At 33.1% G+C, this 17156-nt stretch overlaps 1 protein-coding gene across 1 annotated transcript; it reads left to right on the top strand.

Annotated features, from left to right (window-relative positions):
* The first annotated feature begins 398 nt into the window (after positions 1–398).
* LOC142338242 (transcription and mRNA export factor ENY2-like) lies at positions 399–867 on the top strand. The gene has a single exon (XM_075387909.1). It carries the CDS (start codon positions 410–412, stop codon positions 740–742), a length of 333 nt encoding a protein of 110 aa, XP_075244024.1. The 5' UTR covers positions 399–409; the 3' UTR covers positions 743–867.
* The last annotated feature ends 16289 nt before the right edge of the window (positions 868–17156 follow it).

Raw genomic sequence — 17156 nt, 5'->3', positions numbered from 1 at the left:
AGACAATATTTGTTACCATGGTTGAATTATGAATAGACCAAAATGGTAAAATAGACCATGGTTGTAAACATATCAGTGAAAGCTCCGTGGACATCTTCACTGTATCTCAATGATAGCCGAGCTAGGGCTAGCCCTAGCTACGGCTAGCTAGGGCGACAATTTTTAGTATATTTTTGAAAAGATATAATGAAATTTATCTGTTGAACATGAATTTATGCAAACATGAATCTGATGAACATCTGTTGAATATGAATTTGATGGATCGATCGCAAATGTATGTCCAATATCGCACCAATTTTTTGAATCAATGGGGAAACTAAGCAAGTTGGAAACAGTTGAAACTTCAAAGTTTTCTGAAAATAGTTTTAAGAAGGAATTGGCGTGGTGGTGATAAGGTGTTGATATTTGAATGAACGTTTTCAGAGTGGAAATGGCAGACTTCGGTGACAAGCGAGCCAAGGACGCTCAACTGCGAGCACAAATTAACGAAAAGTTAGTCAAATCAGGCGAAAGAGAACGACTGAAAAACGAGCTGAGGAAACGGCTAATCGAATGTGGTTGGAGGGATCAGCTAAAAGCGCATTGCAAAGATGTGGTGCGAGAGAAAGGCCTGGAAAATGTAAAGGTCGAAGAGCTGGTTGCAGAAATAACACCGAAGGGTCGAGCGCTGGTCCCTGACAATGTGAAAAAGGAGCTACTGCAGTTAATCAGAACCTTTTTGTCACAACAATCAACATTTTGATTGACCTGGCGACTGTAGTCGCTCCTTGCTTTGTCACCCGTTGTCGAAAATATCATCTTTGTACAGATTAACGAGTTGTTTGTGTGTTTCATTTGAATTAGAGCTAATTTAGCAATTGAAGACGGTTTTTTTAGCATTAGTCATTTCTGTCAGAGCTGTCGCTAGATATTCGATTATCTGCTGACGAGCAGATATGATGTCTTAATCAAGATCTTCAAATTTTTGAGATTTATGGTGCCTGTGATAATTTTAAAGCTCTGCGAAAAATGGCTGACAGATGTGGCTGAGGAGAGGAATGTCAATTGCATCCATACCCATAGACTGTGCTGCCTGAAATACCTGAACAAAAAATGATAACGCGAAAAATACTTAAATCTTCGGCAAACGCTATTTGAAGTATCGCAGCAAACGCTAATCGAAATAGTGGATCTATTCGGTCACCCCCACCCCAAATATTTGCTCTGTGCCCTCACTTACAAATTGTGTTGTTATATAGCACGTTACTATGCATGTGCGCCGGGGGTATAATAGTTATATGACCAGTAAGCTGGTGGAGGGGCGAGGAGGACACGAACTATCCGAACCATTAAACACCACATTTCTTTCATAAAATTTTTATTCATTATATGACTGCGAAAAACCAGTCACTTCATATTTAACCAAATATGATTGCAATGTCAAACTCATGCGTGCCATTACAATTTACAAACACAATCATTATAAAAATACTAAGTTTAGATAATCATACTCTAAGGTACGGGAAAGAAAATATTTGGCTATAATATTACCTTCATTAAGAATACCCAATTTCGCAATACTTCACTTCTAAAGACTCATTGATATCTGAACTTAACAAGAAGGCTCGTTAATGTGCGTTCGCACATGATGTTCCGACCCGCGCTCATCTACATTTTTGAATTAACAGTCTTTTGACTTTCATTTTTGACAAAGCGATAATCAAAAGTAGATGTTTGAGTTAAAAAAAACCGTTACACAACCAAACTAATAATTGAATTAAATAATGCCATGCCTCATTACAACGATATCTGCATTGAAAAGACTACGAGAAAAAAACAACAACTACAAAAAAGCAAAAACAAAATTTTCACGTAAAAAATTCAATAACTAATTTTAAAAGCACCTAGTAACAACGTCACATTACAATTAGACAAAATCCTAACTACACGAATTTAGTTTTTCCTAACTGCACAGCAGACGGGATTTTTTCTTAATGAGACTAGGTAACAATTCTACAAAAAAAAATAATTAGGCGAAATTCAAAAATCAATCCACATTTTTTAAACCGAATAATTTTAAGTCTTAAAAATCAATAGCTTTCAACAAATTAATTCCCAATAAATTTACTAAAGAGTAATAATGAAAACAATAGGACTGTCTTTGACTAGACTAAGCCATAGGAACCGACTATAGATGCAGAAAAATTACAAACATTGCGAAAACACAAATTAGTGAAGCCTTTAAAATCATTAGCTATTATCTGAATTTTATGTATTTTTATTTCAATTTCCATTTATACTAATTCAGCTAAATATTTAATGAATGAATAAATAAGTTCAATTGGGCCACATTTGAAAATCATTGGAATCTGTTATTACGCGATTGTGCTAAAGGAAGAGAAAAAGAAACACAAATACACCACTCACATAACTTTTTATGAAAACACACAGTCCAACAAACAAAACATTAGTTAGGTCAAAATATCAGTAAACATGTTAATTTTTAAAATACATGGGACCTGTCAATGATGAGAACACGTTACGAGTTAATGAAAACAACAACAAAAACTGAAAAAATTGAAAATTCCTTGAAAATCTCCAAATTGTATATTATAAACTTGAAGACTAATCGCTATAAACATTCTTCTTCGGGTTACATTATTCAATCAATCCTCACTTACAAGCTTATGAGACGGGTCAGCTTTTTACGGCTACATATAGATTGAAAAACAGGCTAACACAACAAATTCAAAATAAAAATTGAGCGAGAAAAGTGTCGAAGCCATTAAAAATTGAACTTTTCAGCTAAAATTTTTCCAATTTCAATTAATTTCTAACAGCGATTGGATTCTTTTTTCAACAATTTGACTGCGATAAATCAACAAACATGAACAAACACATTAAAACAACGAAATTTTTTTGGGAAAAACCGTAGTAACAACGCCTTCAACGGGAGCTAATAAATACAGTAAGTTATGATTTGGTGAGACAACGAAAAGATGGGATGTTTGGCATTCATAACTCATCAATAAGACATTACAAAAAGTCATTGACTATGAAAACAAAAAAACAGGCAAAATACAAAAAATTGGTAGAAAAATGCGCGAGGAGTGTCGAAGCCCATTAAACCATAAGCTTTCCTAAAAACTTTTTGTATGATCCATTCAACGTCGTCATCTCTAAGCCCATGAAATTATCAATATTAGGATAATGTGTTAAGAGTCCAAAAGAAACCAGATTTAAGAAAAAGAGATCCAAAAAATTTTTTAGAAAAGTTATGAAAACTCGTGCATCGAAGTCATAACACCAATAGTTAGAACATAAAACCGCTAACTAGATTAATTTTGGTTGAATTAAAAAAAAGGCCTGATCTTTACTGAGTCTGACTTACAGTTCACGAACTAAGGGTTAAGATTGTTTAATGTAAAAAATTTCTCGGAAAATCACTTTTAACAGCCATTAAATCCAATGGCCTTCAACGGAAGCCAAAAAAAAAAACGCTCAGTTGTCCCTCGATTGGACAATTAGGATATTTTTCATGCATAGGTGATCGATAAGACATCACAATAGGTCTTATGACTATGGAAACAACAACGAATACAGGCAAAAAGAAAAAATTCAGTTGAAAAGTGCGCGAAGAAAGTGTCGATGCCGTTTAAACCATAAGCTTTTCTCTGAAAACTGTCCAAGATCCATTGAAAAAATTCTCTAAGCCAATGGGAGATATTAAAATCAGGAGAATGTGATAAGATCTCAAGAGGGATCAATAAAACGAAAAAATCATTTTTTTTTTAATTTCCAAATTTTTTATTGAAGTCATATAACAAATAATAAGAATCCCCAAAGCTCTAGATAGGTTCTCATAATGCTCTGGATGAAACGTATTGCACTTTTAGGCTACGATTTTATGCCATAGGACTCCAAAAATTATACGAGCGCCAAAAAAATACGAGCGGTTCTTTGAAAACGATTTTTTTGGTTCTTGGGCTTCCTTATACTGTGAATCATGTTTATCATTATCGGAACTTTGGGATGAAAAGTGACTAGTCTCTATGTGACATAAGAAAGCAAAAAAAGTGATTTTTTTTAAAAAAGAGCTCAAATAATTCTATAATTTTTTCGATAGTAAACTTCCCTATGAGACCAGAACTAGTTTTTTTATCGCCTTTCGTCTATTAGGAAGTCAATATTGATTCTTTTTGTGGCGTGAAGTTGAACTTTGAATCAAAATTTTATATAAAAATTTTCTTAATTTGAAGAATTACACTAAATTACACTACAAGTGAACAAAATATCACATGTTCACACAAAACTTCAATCCTCGATAACTCCTCGAAAAAAAGGAAATTCAAAAAAAAGTCTTTTTAATTTCGAATTCTACGCTGGACGAGCTTTTTAATGATACCACTCACAATTCTCTACGATGAATATATCGATCGGCCAAAATTGACAGAACAAAAAAAACCCATTTGAGTATATAGTTCCTCCCCACCCCCCCCCCCCCCCCCCCCAAGTGGGGTCGGAACAAAAACCAAGTGGGAACATCGCTAATGTGTTGTTTTTTTTCTCAAATCCAATAGAAATTTTGCAATAATAATTATCTGGAAAATGTGCAAAGGCTGGTAGGCTAAATTAGTTGAATTTAATTGATAAGCATGAAAGGGCAAAAATTGAACCAGTATTACATTTAACGCACTTTCATTTCAAACGTTGAGCACACCAACCCCATTCTTCAAGTCCACATAGGCGAATAGGGTATTCATTCCTGCTGATTTTAAATCAAGCGTAAATTCAAAACTTTGCGGAAAGCCTGTGAGATAACTTTTGGTCTGAAGTACCAAAGAATTGACTTTTTTAATGCAGGAACTGTTTCAAACAATCAATTTATCACAAACTTTGCTTGCTCGATAATTTGCCAAGTTTTCGACAAACAGAATGACGCTGCCCTCGATTTGTCTAATCAACCATTGTGATTATTTATGGGCTGTTTCTTATACAAAGAACAGCAATATGCGCAGAGTTAGCAACCCAAAATTCGGATCAACAATATTAATCCGAAAAGTCTCTATTTCTGCAATAACACTGGAACGAGTTTAAAGCATGCTGCTTTCCACAAACTGCTCCATGTCTGAGCAAATATCGCTGTAGCATCGAGTAGTTATGAAGATTAATTACTTCGAAACTGTCCTCAATCGTAAGAAAACTTCTGAATTTCCTTAAAGCTAGGAAAATGCAAGCTACAAAATAACGCTGTAAGTAACGTTCTTGGGTTCATTATCTTAGTTAAAAACTCAACGTCGTTTTTCATGCAAACTCAATATATAGAAAACATGAAAAATGTCTACGGAGCTATGCAAACTCAAAAGTACCCAAATGTTACTATTTTTTGTATTGAAGAGCGCTAAGTAATTGTTAGAATCCCACCATCAGAAAGGGGAAAAATATACATAGCTGCTACATTGCCAATAAATGGCTCCGATAGCTTCATGGACCTGTAGCCTCCAAATAAAAGTCAAGTCATTTTTAGACTGATGCACTGCAAAGCAAGCTGCTTAACTATTATTATTTGTCAATATTATTTCAAAGGTCTTAGGTTTTATCAATTGAAATTTTAAGCAAATTTCACCTCTTCGAAAGACAACTTTTTCGGGTATCACCTCCAGCTCAAAGGGAAAACGATTCCAGATAAAAGTTCTGGCGTAAGTGAACAAGCGCGTAACCGAGGCAGTTCTAATATCACTGCTTTCAGATTATGGGCATAGTGACATTGGAAAACGTTTGTCGTTTCGATAAAATAATGAAGTGAGTTATGATAGGCTCTTTTAGTTTGATGAAATGTATGGCCACATAAAGATAATAAGCTTTCGATACGGTAACCAGTACAAGTATCCTAATTAACTCGAAGTCGGATGTACGCGTGGAAAACTGAAAATTTAAATGAGACGATTTTTGCATTATATGTCATTTCCTTACCAGATATGCAGGTAGACTGTAGTTCAATGAAATACAATAGTCTATTTGCGAGATTGAATATATTAAGAACAGTCCTATTAACAAAATCTGTGCACTAGTTCCCTGGTGGAGTAAAGTTTGCGTAAATTAATACAATTTTGCGCAAGCCGAATTTCCTTCCTGGAATGAAATTGGTCCTACCTAATAAAATAATCAGGCTAGTTTAAGTGTGATTTCTTCGTGTTATTTTTTTGAAATTCTATTTTGTGAAATTCTGATAGGAATTGGCTTTATGCTAGTTTTTTTCATCGAACTGACCATCAGGGTTATAATTGGTTTCCTCTTGTTTTCCATTGAACCATTTTAGATTTGTGAACTGAAGGTAGTCCCTGTAATTTTCCGTTTTGAATGGATATAATGCTATTGGAAAAAGGATAGCGAAGACAATAAGCAAAGACAATTTTTTAAAGCTATAAATTGCCAACGAGCAGACAGCAAGTATAAAAACAGTAGTGTTGTGTATTTTTCGGAATTAATAGAAAAAATAATCGCAAGCAGTTGGCGAGCAATTTATCTGCTCAAATTATCATTAGTTTATTAATACTGTTTTGAAATAGGGTAGGAAATATTTTGACGCATACAGATATGACGCTATTTTGTTCAAATAGCTGAGAGTACCATGCCTGCCTAATAAAATAATCAGTTTTGTTTTCAGTGTGATTTGTTCTTCATCTTAATTAATAGCCGCCCTCATCTTCTCAGCCGGCTATTATAGCGCTCCTATTTTTTTTTTTTACTTCGTCGAATAAAAAAATGTTTCGCTTTACCTCAGTTTGCCGCCTTTTCAACATTTTGCGTGAAATCTTTTTGACTTCTCTAGGCTAGTTTCTCTCTTCTCTCATTCTGCTAAATGTGATTTTGAACATCAGTTGCTCAGCAAAGCAATTCAAATTGAACAGAGTCAGTATAAAAATTGAAGTCAGAAATAGAAACGGGATAAACCCATAAAGCCCAATTTTAGATGCCCGCTATTTGAACGTCGTTCCTATAAGTATTAGTTACCTCTCTCTAATGCTTATTGTTATTGATAGTAGCCCCTGTAGCCTCTCTCTAAGAAACAGAAGTATGTTCAACTAGGAAATGCCATCAAAATAAATCGGACTTAAAAAAATGTTTTTGTACAAAAATCTTTTTTTTCAATATCTTCTGTTATTTCAATCCCAATCATGCTTATTGGAATCAACGGCAATCTGCCGGGTATGTTTATTTTTGAAATTTTTTGATTTCCTGAAGAGAATCGGTTTCATGTTAGTTTTTTCATCGAGCTGATGAACCAGTTCAGATTTGTGAACTGAAGGTAATCATTGTAATTTTTCGTTTTGAATGGATATAATGCTATTGGAAAAAGGATAGCAAAGGCAATAAGCAAAGAAAAATTTTTTTAAAGCTATAAATTGCCAACGAGCAGACAGCAATTATAATAACAGTAGTGGTGTGTATTTTTTCGGAAATAATTGAAAAAATCGCAAGCAGTTGGCGAGCAATTTTTCTGCTCAAGTTATTATTAGTGTGAATACTGTTTTGAAATAGGGAAGGAAATACTGGTGACGCATACAGATATGACGCTATTTTGGTACAAACAGCGGAGAGTACCATTCCTGCGTAATGAAATAATCAGTTTTATTTTCAGATTGATTTGTTCTTCATGTTAATTATTTTTAAAATTTTTTGATTTCCTGAAGAGAATTGGTTTCATGCTAGTTTTTTCATCGAGCTTATGATTTTGGTTATAATTGGTTTCCTCTTGTTTTTCAACGAACCATGTTAGATTTTTGAACTGAATGTAGTCACTGTAATTTTTCGTTTTTGGTGGATATAACTCTATTGCAAAATGATTCTCAAAGTCAATAATCGAAGGAAATTTGACTTTTGTTGCTGTAAATTTTCAAGGAGCAGACTGAAGGGATAAAAATTGTTGAAGTGAGTAATTTTTTTTCAGAATGAATAAAAATTTTTTAATCGCGTGCTGTTTGCAATTTTTTTATGAAGTTTTAATGGTGTTTTTTTTTCATTGTAATCTGATTTGTATGCTTTGCAATCTATTTTTTCTTTTTGTTTGTATCCATGAAATGATTTTAACCAAATGGAATTTGTTAACTACCATCACTGTTTCGTTATGTGTGTGCTCAACTCAATGAATTTTTATTCACCCGCTTGTTTTGTTGAAATGGTTTTCAATTTTTGTCTGCAGTTTTTCTGTTTTTGACACATTTGAGTTATCTCTCACCAAATGTTCCAAATTGTTCCCTTCTTTCCATTCCCACTCTCTGATTGCTAAAATTTTTGTTCCTGATAATTTAAGTGATTTTAAATAATGTGCAGGAAATAATGTGTACGCATACAGCTCAGACGCTATTTTATGCCCATAGCTAAAAATACCATTCCCGCCTAATAAAATAATCAGGCTTGTTTGCAGTGTGACTGGTTCTTGTTTTTTATATTCTATTTTGTGAAATCCTGATGGGAATTAGTTTTCTGCTAGTTTTTTCATTGAACTGACCATCAGGGTTATAATTGGTTTCCTCTTGTTTTCCATTGAACCATTTTAGATTTGTGAACTGAAGGTAGTCCCTGTAATTTTCCGTTTTGAATGGATATAATGCTATTGGAAAAAGGATAGCGAAGACAATAAGCAAAGACAATTTTTTAAAGCTATAAATTGCCAACGAGCAGACAGCAAGTATAAAAACAGTAGTGTTGTGTATTTTTCGGAATTAATAGAAAAAATAATCGCAAGCAGTTGGCGAGCAATTTATCTGCTCAAATTATCATTAGTTTATTAATACTGTTTTGAAATAGGGTAGGAAATATTTTGACGCATACAGATATGACGCTATTTTGTTCAAATAGCTGAGAGTACCATGCCTGCCTAATAAAATAATCAGTTTTGTTTTCAGTGTGATTTGTTCTTCATCTTAATTAATAGCCGCCCTCATCTTCTCAGCCGGCTATTATAGCGCTCCTATTTTTTTTTTTTACTTCGTCGAATAAAAAAATGTTTCGCTTTACCTCAGTTTGCCGCCTTTTCAACATTTTGCGTGAAATCTTTTTGACTTCTCTAGGCTAGTTTCTCTCTTCTCTCATTCTGCTAAATGTGATTTTGAACATCAGTTGCTCAGCAAAGCAATTCAAATTGAACAGAGTCAGTATAAAAATTGAAGTCAGAAATAGAAACGGGATAAACCCATAAAGCCCAATTTTAGATGCCCGCTATTTGAACGTCGTTCCTATAAGTATTAGTTACCTCTCTCTAATGCTTATTGTTATTGATAGTAGCCCCTGTAGCCTCTCTCTAAGAAACAGAAGTATGTTCAACTAGGAAATGCCATCAAAATAAATCGGACTTAAAAAAATGTTTTTGTACAAAAATCTTTTTTTTCAATATCTTCTGTTATTTCAATCCCAATCATGCTTATTGGAATCAACGGCAATCTGCCGGGTATGTTTATTTTTGAAATTTTTTGATTTCCTGAAGAGAATCGGTTTCATGTTAGTTTTTTCATCGAGCTGATGAACCAGTTCAGATTTGTGAACTGAAGGTAATCATTGTAATTTTTCGTTTTGAATGGATATAATGCTATTGGAAAAAGGATAGCAAAGGCAATAAGCAAAGAAAAATTTTTTTAAAGCTATAAATTGCCAACGAGCAGACAGCAATTATAATAACAGTAGTGGTGTGTATTTTTTCGGAAATAATTGAAAAAATCGCAAGCAGTTGGCGAGCAATTTTTCTGCTCAAGTTATTATTAGTGTGAATACTGTTTTGAAATAGGGAAGGAAATACTGGTGACGCATACAGATATGACGCTATTTTGGTACAAACAGCGGAGAGTACCATTCCTGCGTAATGAAATAATCAGTTTCATTTTCAGATTGATTTGTTCTTCATGTTAATTATTTTTAAAATTTTTTGATTTCCTGAAGAGAATTGGTTTCATGCTAGTTTTTTCATCGAGCTTATGATTTTGGTTATAATTGGTTTCCTCTTGTTTTTCAACGAACCATGTTAGATTTTTGAACTGAATGTAGTCACTGTAATTTTTCGTTTTTGGTGGATATAACTCTATTGCAAAATGATTCTCAAAGTCAATAATCGAAGGAAATTTGACTTTTGTTGCTGTAAATTTTCAAGGAGCAGACTGAAGGGATAAAAATTGTTGAAGTGAGTAATTTTTTTTCAGAATGAATAAAAATTTTTTAATCGCGTGCTGTTTGCAATTTTTTTATGAAGTTTTAATGGTGTTTTTTTTTCATTGTAATCTGATTTGTATGCTTTGCAATCTATTTTTTCTTTTTGTTTGTATCCATGAAATGATTTTAACCAAATGGAATTTGTTAACTACCATCACTGTTTCGTTATGTGTGTGCTCAACTCAATTCAATGAATTTTTATTCACCCGCTTGTTTTGTTGAAATGGTTTTCAATTTTTGTCTGCAGTTTTTCTGTTTTTGACACATTTGAGTTATCTCTCACCAAATGTTCCAAATTGTTCCCTTCTTTCCATTCCCACTCTCTGATTGCTAAAATTTTTGTTCCTGATAATTTAAGTGATTTTAAATAATGTGCAGGAAATAATGTGTACGCATACAGCTCAGACGCTATTTTATGCCCATAGCTAAAAATACCATTCCCGCCTAATAAAATAATCAGGCTTGTTTGCAGTGTGACTGGTTCTTGTTTTTTATATTCTATTTTGTGAAATCCTGATGGGAATTAGTTTTCTGCTAGTTTTTTCATTGAACTGACCATCAGGGTTATAATTGGTTTCCTCTTGTTTTCCATTGAACCATTTTATATTTGTGAACTGAAGGTAGTCCCTGTAATTTTCCGTTTTGAATGGATATAATGCTATTGGAAAAAGGATAGCGAAGACAATAAGCAAAGACAATTTTTTAAAGCTATAAATTGCCAACGAGCAGACAGCAAGTATAAAAACAGTAGTGTTGTGTATTTTTCGGAAATAATAGAAAAAATAATCGCAAGCAGTTGGCGAGCAATTTATCTGCTCAAATTATTATTAATTTAATAATACTGTTTGGAAATAGGGTAGGAAATATTTTGACGCATACAGATATGACGCTATTTTGTACAAATAGCTGAGAGTACCATTCCTGCCTAATAAAATATTCAGTTTTGTTTTCAGTGTGATTTGTTCTTCATCTTAATTATTTTTAAAATTTTTTGATTTCCTGAAGAGAATCGGTTTCATGTTAGTTTTTTCATCGAGCTGACGAACCAGTTCAGATTTGTGAACTGAAGGTAATCCTTGTAATTTTTCGTTTTGAATGGATATAATGCTATTGGAAAAAGGATAGCGAAGGCAATAGGCAAAGAAAATTTTTTAAAGCTATAAAATGCCAACGAGCTGACAAAGTATCAAAACAGTAGTGATGTGTATTTTTTCAGAAATAATAGAATAATTGCATGCTGTTTGCGAGCAATTTATCTGTTCAATTTAATATTAGTATGTTAATACTGTTTTGATTTAGGGTAGGAAAAACTGTTGACACATACAGCTAAGACGCTATTTTATACCGAAATTTGAAAGTACCGTTCCTACCTAATAATATAATTAGGCCAGTTTCAGTGTGCTTTGTTCATGTTATTTTTTTGAAATCCTATTTTGTGAAATCCTGATGGGAATTGGGTTTATGCTAGTTTTTTTTATTATTAATCCATATAATTTTTCGTTTTGAATGGATATAATGCTATTGGAAAAAGGATAGCGAAGACAATATGCAAAGAAAATTTTATTTTTATGCTTCAATTTGCCAATGAGCAGAGAAAAGTATAAAATAGTAGTGGTGTGTGTTTTTCAACAATAAAAAAATTAATCGCATGCTGTTGGTGAGCGATTTATTTGTTCAAACTTTTATTAATGTGTTTATACTGTTTTGAAATAGAGCAGGAAATAATGTGTACGCATACAGCTCCGACGCTATTTTATGCCCATAGCTGAAAATACCATTCCCGCCTAATAAAATAATCAGGCTTGTTTGCAGTGTGATTGGTTCTTGTTTTTTATACTCTATTTTGTGAAATCCTGATGGGAATTGGTTTTCTGCTAGTTTTTTCATCGAACTGACCATCAGGGGTATAATTGGTTTCCTCTTGTTTTCCATTGAACCATTTTAGATTTGTGAACTGAAGGTAGTCCTTGTAATTTTCCGTTTTGAATGGATATAATGCTATTCGAAAAAGGATAGCGAAGACAATAAGCAAAGACAATTTTTTAAAGCTATAAATTGCCAACGAGGAGACAGCAAGTATAAAATCAGTAGTGTTGTGTATTTTTCGGAAATAATAGAAAAAATAATCGCAAACAGTTGGCGAGCAGTTTATCTGCTCAAATTATTATTAGTTTATTAATACTGTTTTGAAATAGGGAAGGAAATACTGTTGACGCATACAGATATGACGCTATTTTGTACAAATAGCCGAGAGTACCATTCCTGCCTAATGAAATAATCAGTTTTGTTTTCAGAGTGATTTGTTCTTCATGTTAATTATTTTTTAAAATTTTTTGATTTCCTGAAGAGAATCGGTTTCATGCTAGTTTTTTCATCGAGCTGATGATTATGTTTATAATTGGTTTCCTCTTGTTTTTCAACGAACCATGTTAGATTTTTGAACTGAATGTAGTCACTGTAATTTTTCGTTTTTGGTGGATATAACTCTATTGCAAAATGATTCTCAAAGTCAATAATCGAAGGAAATTTGACTTTTGTTGCTGTAAATTTTCAAGGAGCAGACTGAAGGGATAAAAATTGTTGAAGTGAGTAAATTTTTTCAGAATGAATAAAAATTTTTTAATCGCGTGCTGTTTGCAAATTTTTTATGAAGTTTTAATGGTGCTTTTTTTCATTGTAATCTGATTTGTATGCTATGCAATCTTTTTTTTCTTTTTGTTCGTATTTATGAAATGGTTTTGACCAAATGGAATTTGTTAACTACCATCACTGTTTCGTTATGTGTGTGCTCAACTCAATTCAATGAATTTTTATTCACCCGCTTGTTTTGTTGAAATGGTTTTCAATTTTTGTCTGCAATTTTTCTGTTTTTGACCCATTTGAGTTATCTCACCAAATGTTCCAAATTGTTCCCTTCTTTCCATTCCCACTCTCTGATTGCTAAAATTTTTGTTCCTGATAATTTAAGTGATTTTCAAGTAAAATTTTCAGTTGGTTTTGGGCCTGCTTCCTTGAGATGGCTGTTTTTGTATGACAGACTTTGTTTTCCTGCTGTCCCAAGGTGATAAAAAAGCAATGTCGATAAAATGTGATTGCCATAACTCTTCCGCTTATTTAAACTCCTTGACGATTGTCTCACAGTTAAAAAGTGATATACTTATTGTGTTAATGCTGTCGGCTCTATTGATAATCAAAAAAATTTTGATTTGTTTGAAATACATTGTCTTGTTGTCGGTTATGGTCCTACCGAGTGCCCTTTTAATACAAAAAAAAAACATTTTTTTTGAAAAACAACCGCACATTGTTTACAGTTCGAAGTAGAAATAGTTGATGATAGTAGAGTTTTGAGTAGTGCCATAGGTTCTTATATTTCAGGAGGTAAAATTGTGGAGATATCGTTCAGATAGCCAACTAGATAGAAAGCTAGCTTTTCATGCCAATGTTCCACTACAAAATGATCCCAAATTTTCCACTTCACCGATTCACCCTAAAGTGACGCTCTAAACCCGTACAATCCCTAAGACATTTAATATTGCTTGTACGCCAATAAAGGTTCTTGTTAAAAGAATGTGAGAAATCAAGCAACGATGAGCTATCACCGAATCTAGTAAGGAATCGCGTCTCTGCTTCATGTCGCTGTTTTACCTCAAAATGTTTATGAATCTTTCACTTCATTGTTTCAACTTGACGTGACTTTTTCAAATTGTACAGCCCTTAAAACTGTTAATTTTGCTTGCACATCAAATGGGATCCCTGTTAATAGAATCCGAGAAATCAGAGGGTACGTAAACATCCTCAAACTAGAATCGGAGGGTGCGTAAACATCCTCAAACTAGAAAATTGTTCTATAGATTACAATTGATTATTCAAATTTCACATTTTTTTACTCCCCTGCCAGAAGCCAAAATGAAGCAGCAATAAATCGTATTTGAAACAAAAAAAGTGAAAAGGGTTGAAACCAAACAAAGAAACATGACAATTGAGAATAAATTGAAGAAGAACAGTATTGGCTAAATTGAATCAGCTAGTGAAAAAAAAGCACCGCGTTTGTTGAACGTTCAGGCATAGTACCGAAATCTTTTTAACCTCACGAAAAGCTGGTTTCTAGATTGCATTGCCTTTCGCTATGTTCTGGACCCAGTAGGAATGCAATCATTTTGCGCATGCAAGGAGGGTTTACTTGTGGCAAATTCCCTCCATTGGCTGAAACCAGGACGCATCTACAGGAGAGATCCCGAGAAATTGAGATGTATAATAATTTCATGTAATGGAGCGAAGGTTTTTCAAATGCAGCTTTTTCGGGCAGTTCTGTTTTGAAATGTTTTTTTTATGACTTGGCGGGTTGTGTATGCTATAATAATATTCTGAAGCTCGCATCAAAAAAAGTTTTTGGGTTGGTTAGGTTTCAATCAGATATTTGAAAATTTTACCTTATTTTGCATTTTTAAGCTATTTTAGTGACATTCCTACTGACAAAAAAAAAGTTTCTCAGCCAACCAAATTACAAATGGTGTAACTCGGTATTCAAAATTACGGCCAGTGTTATTTGTGATGTTCATAAACTATCTACCATCACTGATTTGAAAGTGTCTATTTTTAATTCCAATTACTTTAAGTTAAGTGTGGCTTATCTGTAAAATCTTCAAAATGACATACATGTAAATGAAAATTGCTGAACAAAAATTAAAATGTCACTCAAAACCGATGAATGTCATCGGCTTGTAATTAAAACAGCATATCATTCGAACACAGTAACCTTCAAATTAAAGGCCTTAACACGGAAAAAAGAAGACTGTTATAGTGGAAAAAACTGTAAACTGGAAACCGAACTGTCAATAATTGTGCTCGAAATCATGGAAACCTTTTTTAACCTGGAGTGCAATTAAAACCGAAGTACATGAAATGGAAAAAAAACAGATGTGAGCCTTATCGGGGATTCGCGAATAGTTTGTTAATTATCAATTCTCACCAAAATGATTGGAGTTGCCGCCATTTTTTTGTATTTTGAGTTTCCTGACGCTCTTCTTTTGATTTCCATCATTATGGGGGGGAATAGAACGCCGAATTGAAAACTTCAATGGAACTAAATAGAAACCATGAAACAAGATCAAAATATGCGATGGGACACACGTTTTGAATTCCGAAAACACTTACAAAGAAATGCGATTGCAATTACTAGAGCCGTATAGCTTTTTACTACTAAATATCAGTAAAAATTTTAAAAAAAGCGTGAGGTTTCTGACCTGTCGAAACACCATTAACCTTGATTTATTGGTATTTTATGAAATATTAATGGAAAAAAACTGTTGTATATGGTCAAATAACTGTATAAATAGTAACTCCAACAGTGTACATAAATATCAGTGACTTTATGTCGGATGAAAACCCTTTAAATTTGCACTCTTAAGCTTTTTTTTATTATAAGTATATTATTGTTATTATTATGAACCGAGGAGATCCAATGGTTCTAGAGAACGAATGTTTTCCTTCCGTGTTGTATAAATTGAAACCTGATTGACATTTTTCTTTCATTTCCTTTCGTTTAAGCTTATGTTTTTTTTCGGAACTTTTTAAAAAAATTTAAATTATTTATAACCTATTTATAACATATAACTTATAATTACCATACTTTGATTGTATAGAGAGTTGATCAATTAGATTTGATTTGATTAAACGGAGTAATTTTATGCGTTGTTTTCGAAATATCGAAAAACTTTTTCAATTACTGTGAAAAGTATGATTATTGTTTTGATACTGTTTACAAACAGGGTCAGAAATAGTATTGACGCAGACAGCTAAGACGGTGTTTTAAACCCATAGATTAAAAAACCATTCCTGTCTAATAAAATAACGGGGCTTGTATTCAGTTTGAATTGTTCATCATCTTAAGTTTTTCAAAAATTATTTTTAAATTTGCTAAGGCAATTGGTATTATACTAGTTTTTTCATCCTTCTGACGGGTATGGGTATCATTGTTTTCCAACAAATTAAGTTAGATTGGTTAAATGATTGTAGTTATAGTTTTTTTTGATTTTATTGGATTTATTTTTATTGAAAATTCTTATTTTATACGGTAATTTTTCAAAGAGCAGACAGAAATGATGTAAATGGTAGCAGTGAAAAGTTTTTCAGAAAGAAATTTGTAGACTATTAGGTAGTGTAACAGATTCTTTATATTCAGAGCAAATATTTGTTGAAGATCACTAGGATAGCTAATTTGTTTGTTAAAAATGCTGGCCTTTCATGCCAATGTTTCACTTCAAAATGTTTAAGAATATTATACTAACATCAGTTCAGCCCGTAGGGATTTCTGAATTTGTACAACACTTAATACACTTGATATCGTTTGTAAACCAGATAATCCCTGTTGAAAGAACGAGAGATGAAGCAACGATGAACTTTTACCTAATCTTTTGAAGAATCTTGCCTACAAAACAACGGAAAACATTTTTGGTACTGATAAAGGAGTGTGACCCAAACACCCTCAAACGTAATCATAGAATACGAGTTATTAATTCAAAACAACTTTTTATTACTGTCCCCACAAGAACCCGAACTAAAGCAGCAACAAATCGTATTTCCAACAAAAACCAGAAAAACGTGATGCCATACCAAAAAACACGACATTTGAGAGCAAATTGAACAAAAACAAGATTCGCACAATTGACTCAGCTAGTGAAAATGAAAGCTCGCGCTTTTTGGATGTTATGACATAGTAGCAACATCTTTTTAATTTCACGAAAAGCTGGTTTCTTGATTGCATTGCCTTTCGCTACGTTTGGGACCTAGTAGAGATGCCATCTTCATGCGTACGCAATGACACTTTCACTGTGGCACATGCCTTTCATTGTCCGAAACTAGGATACTCCCACAAAAGATATGAAGAACTCGGTCGTTCCTTTGCAAATATGTGAAAAGATTTATAACCTAATTTTTTCATCGGAATTCATTTTAAATCGTTGCAAATTATAGCG

The sequence above is a fragment of the Convolutriloba macropyga genome, chromosome 4 (genome assembly GCF_964194025.1).
Source record: "Convolutriloba macropyga chromosome 4, txConMacr16.3, whole genome shotgun sequence".
Classification (NCBI taxonomy): Eukaryota; Metazoa; Xenacoelomorpha; order Acoela; family Convolutidae; genus Convolutriloba; species Convolutriloba macropyga.
This window is presented reverse-complemented; position numbering and strand designations above follow the sequence as displayed.

What these genes read in the sequence shown, in the direction of transcription:
- LOC142338242 (XM_075387909.1), top strand. Translation starts at nt 410, where the DNA reads ATGAACGTTTTCAGAGTGGAAATGGCAGACTTCGGTGACAAGCGAGCC.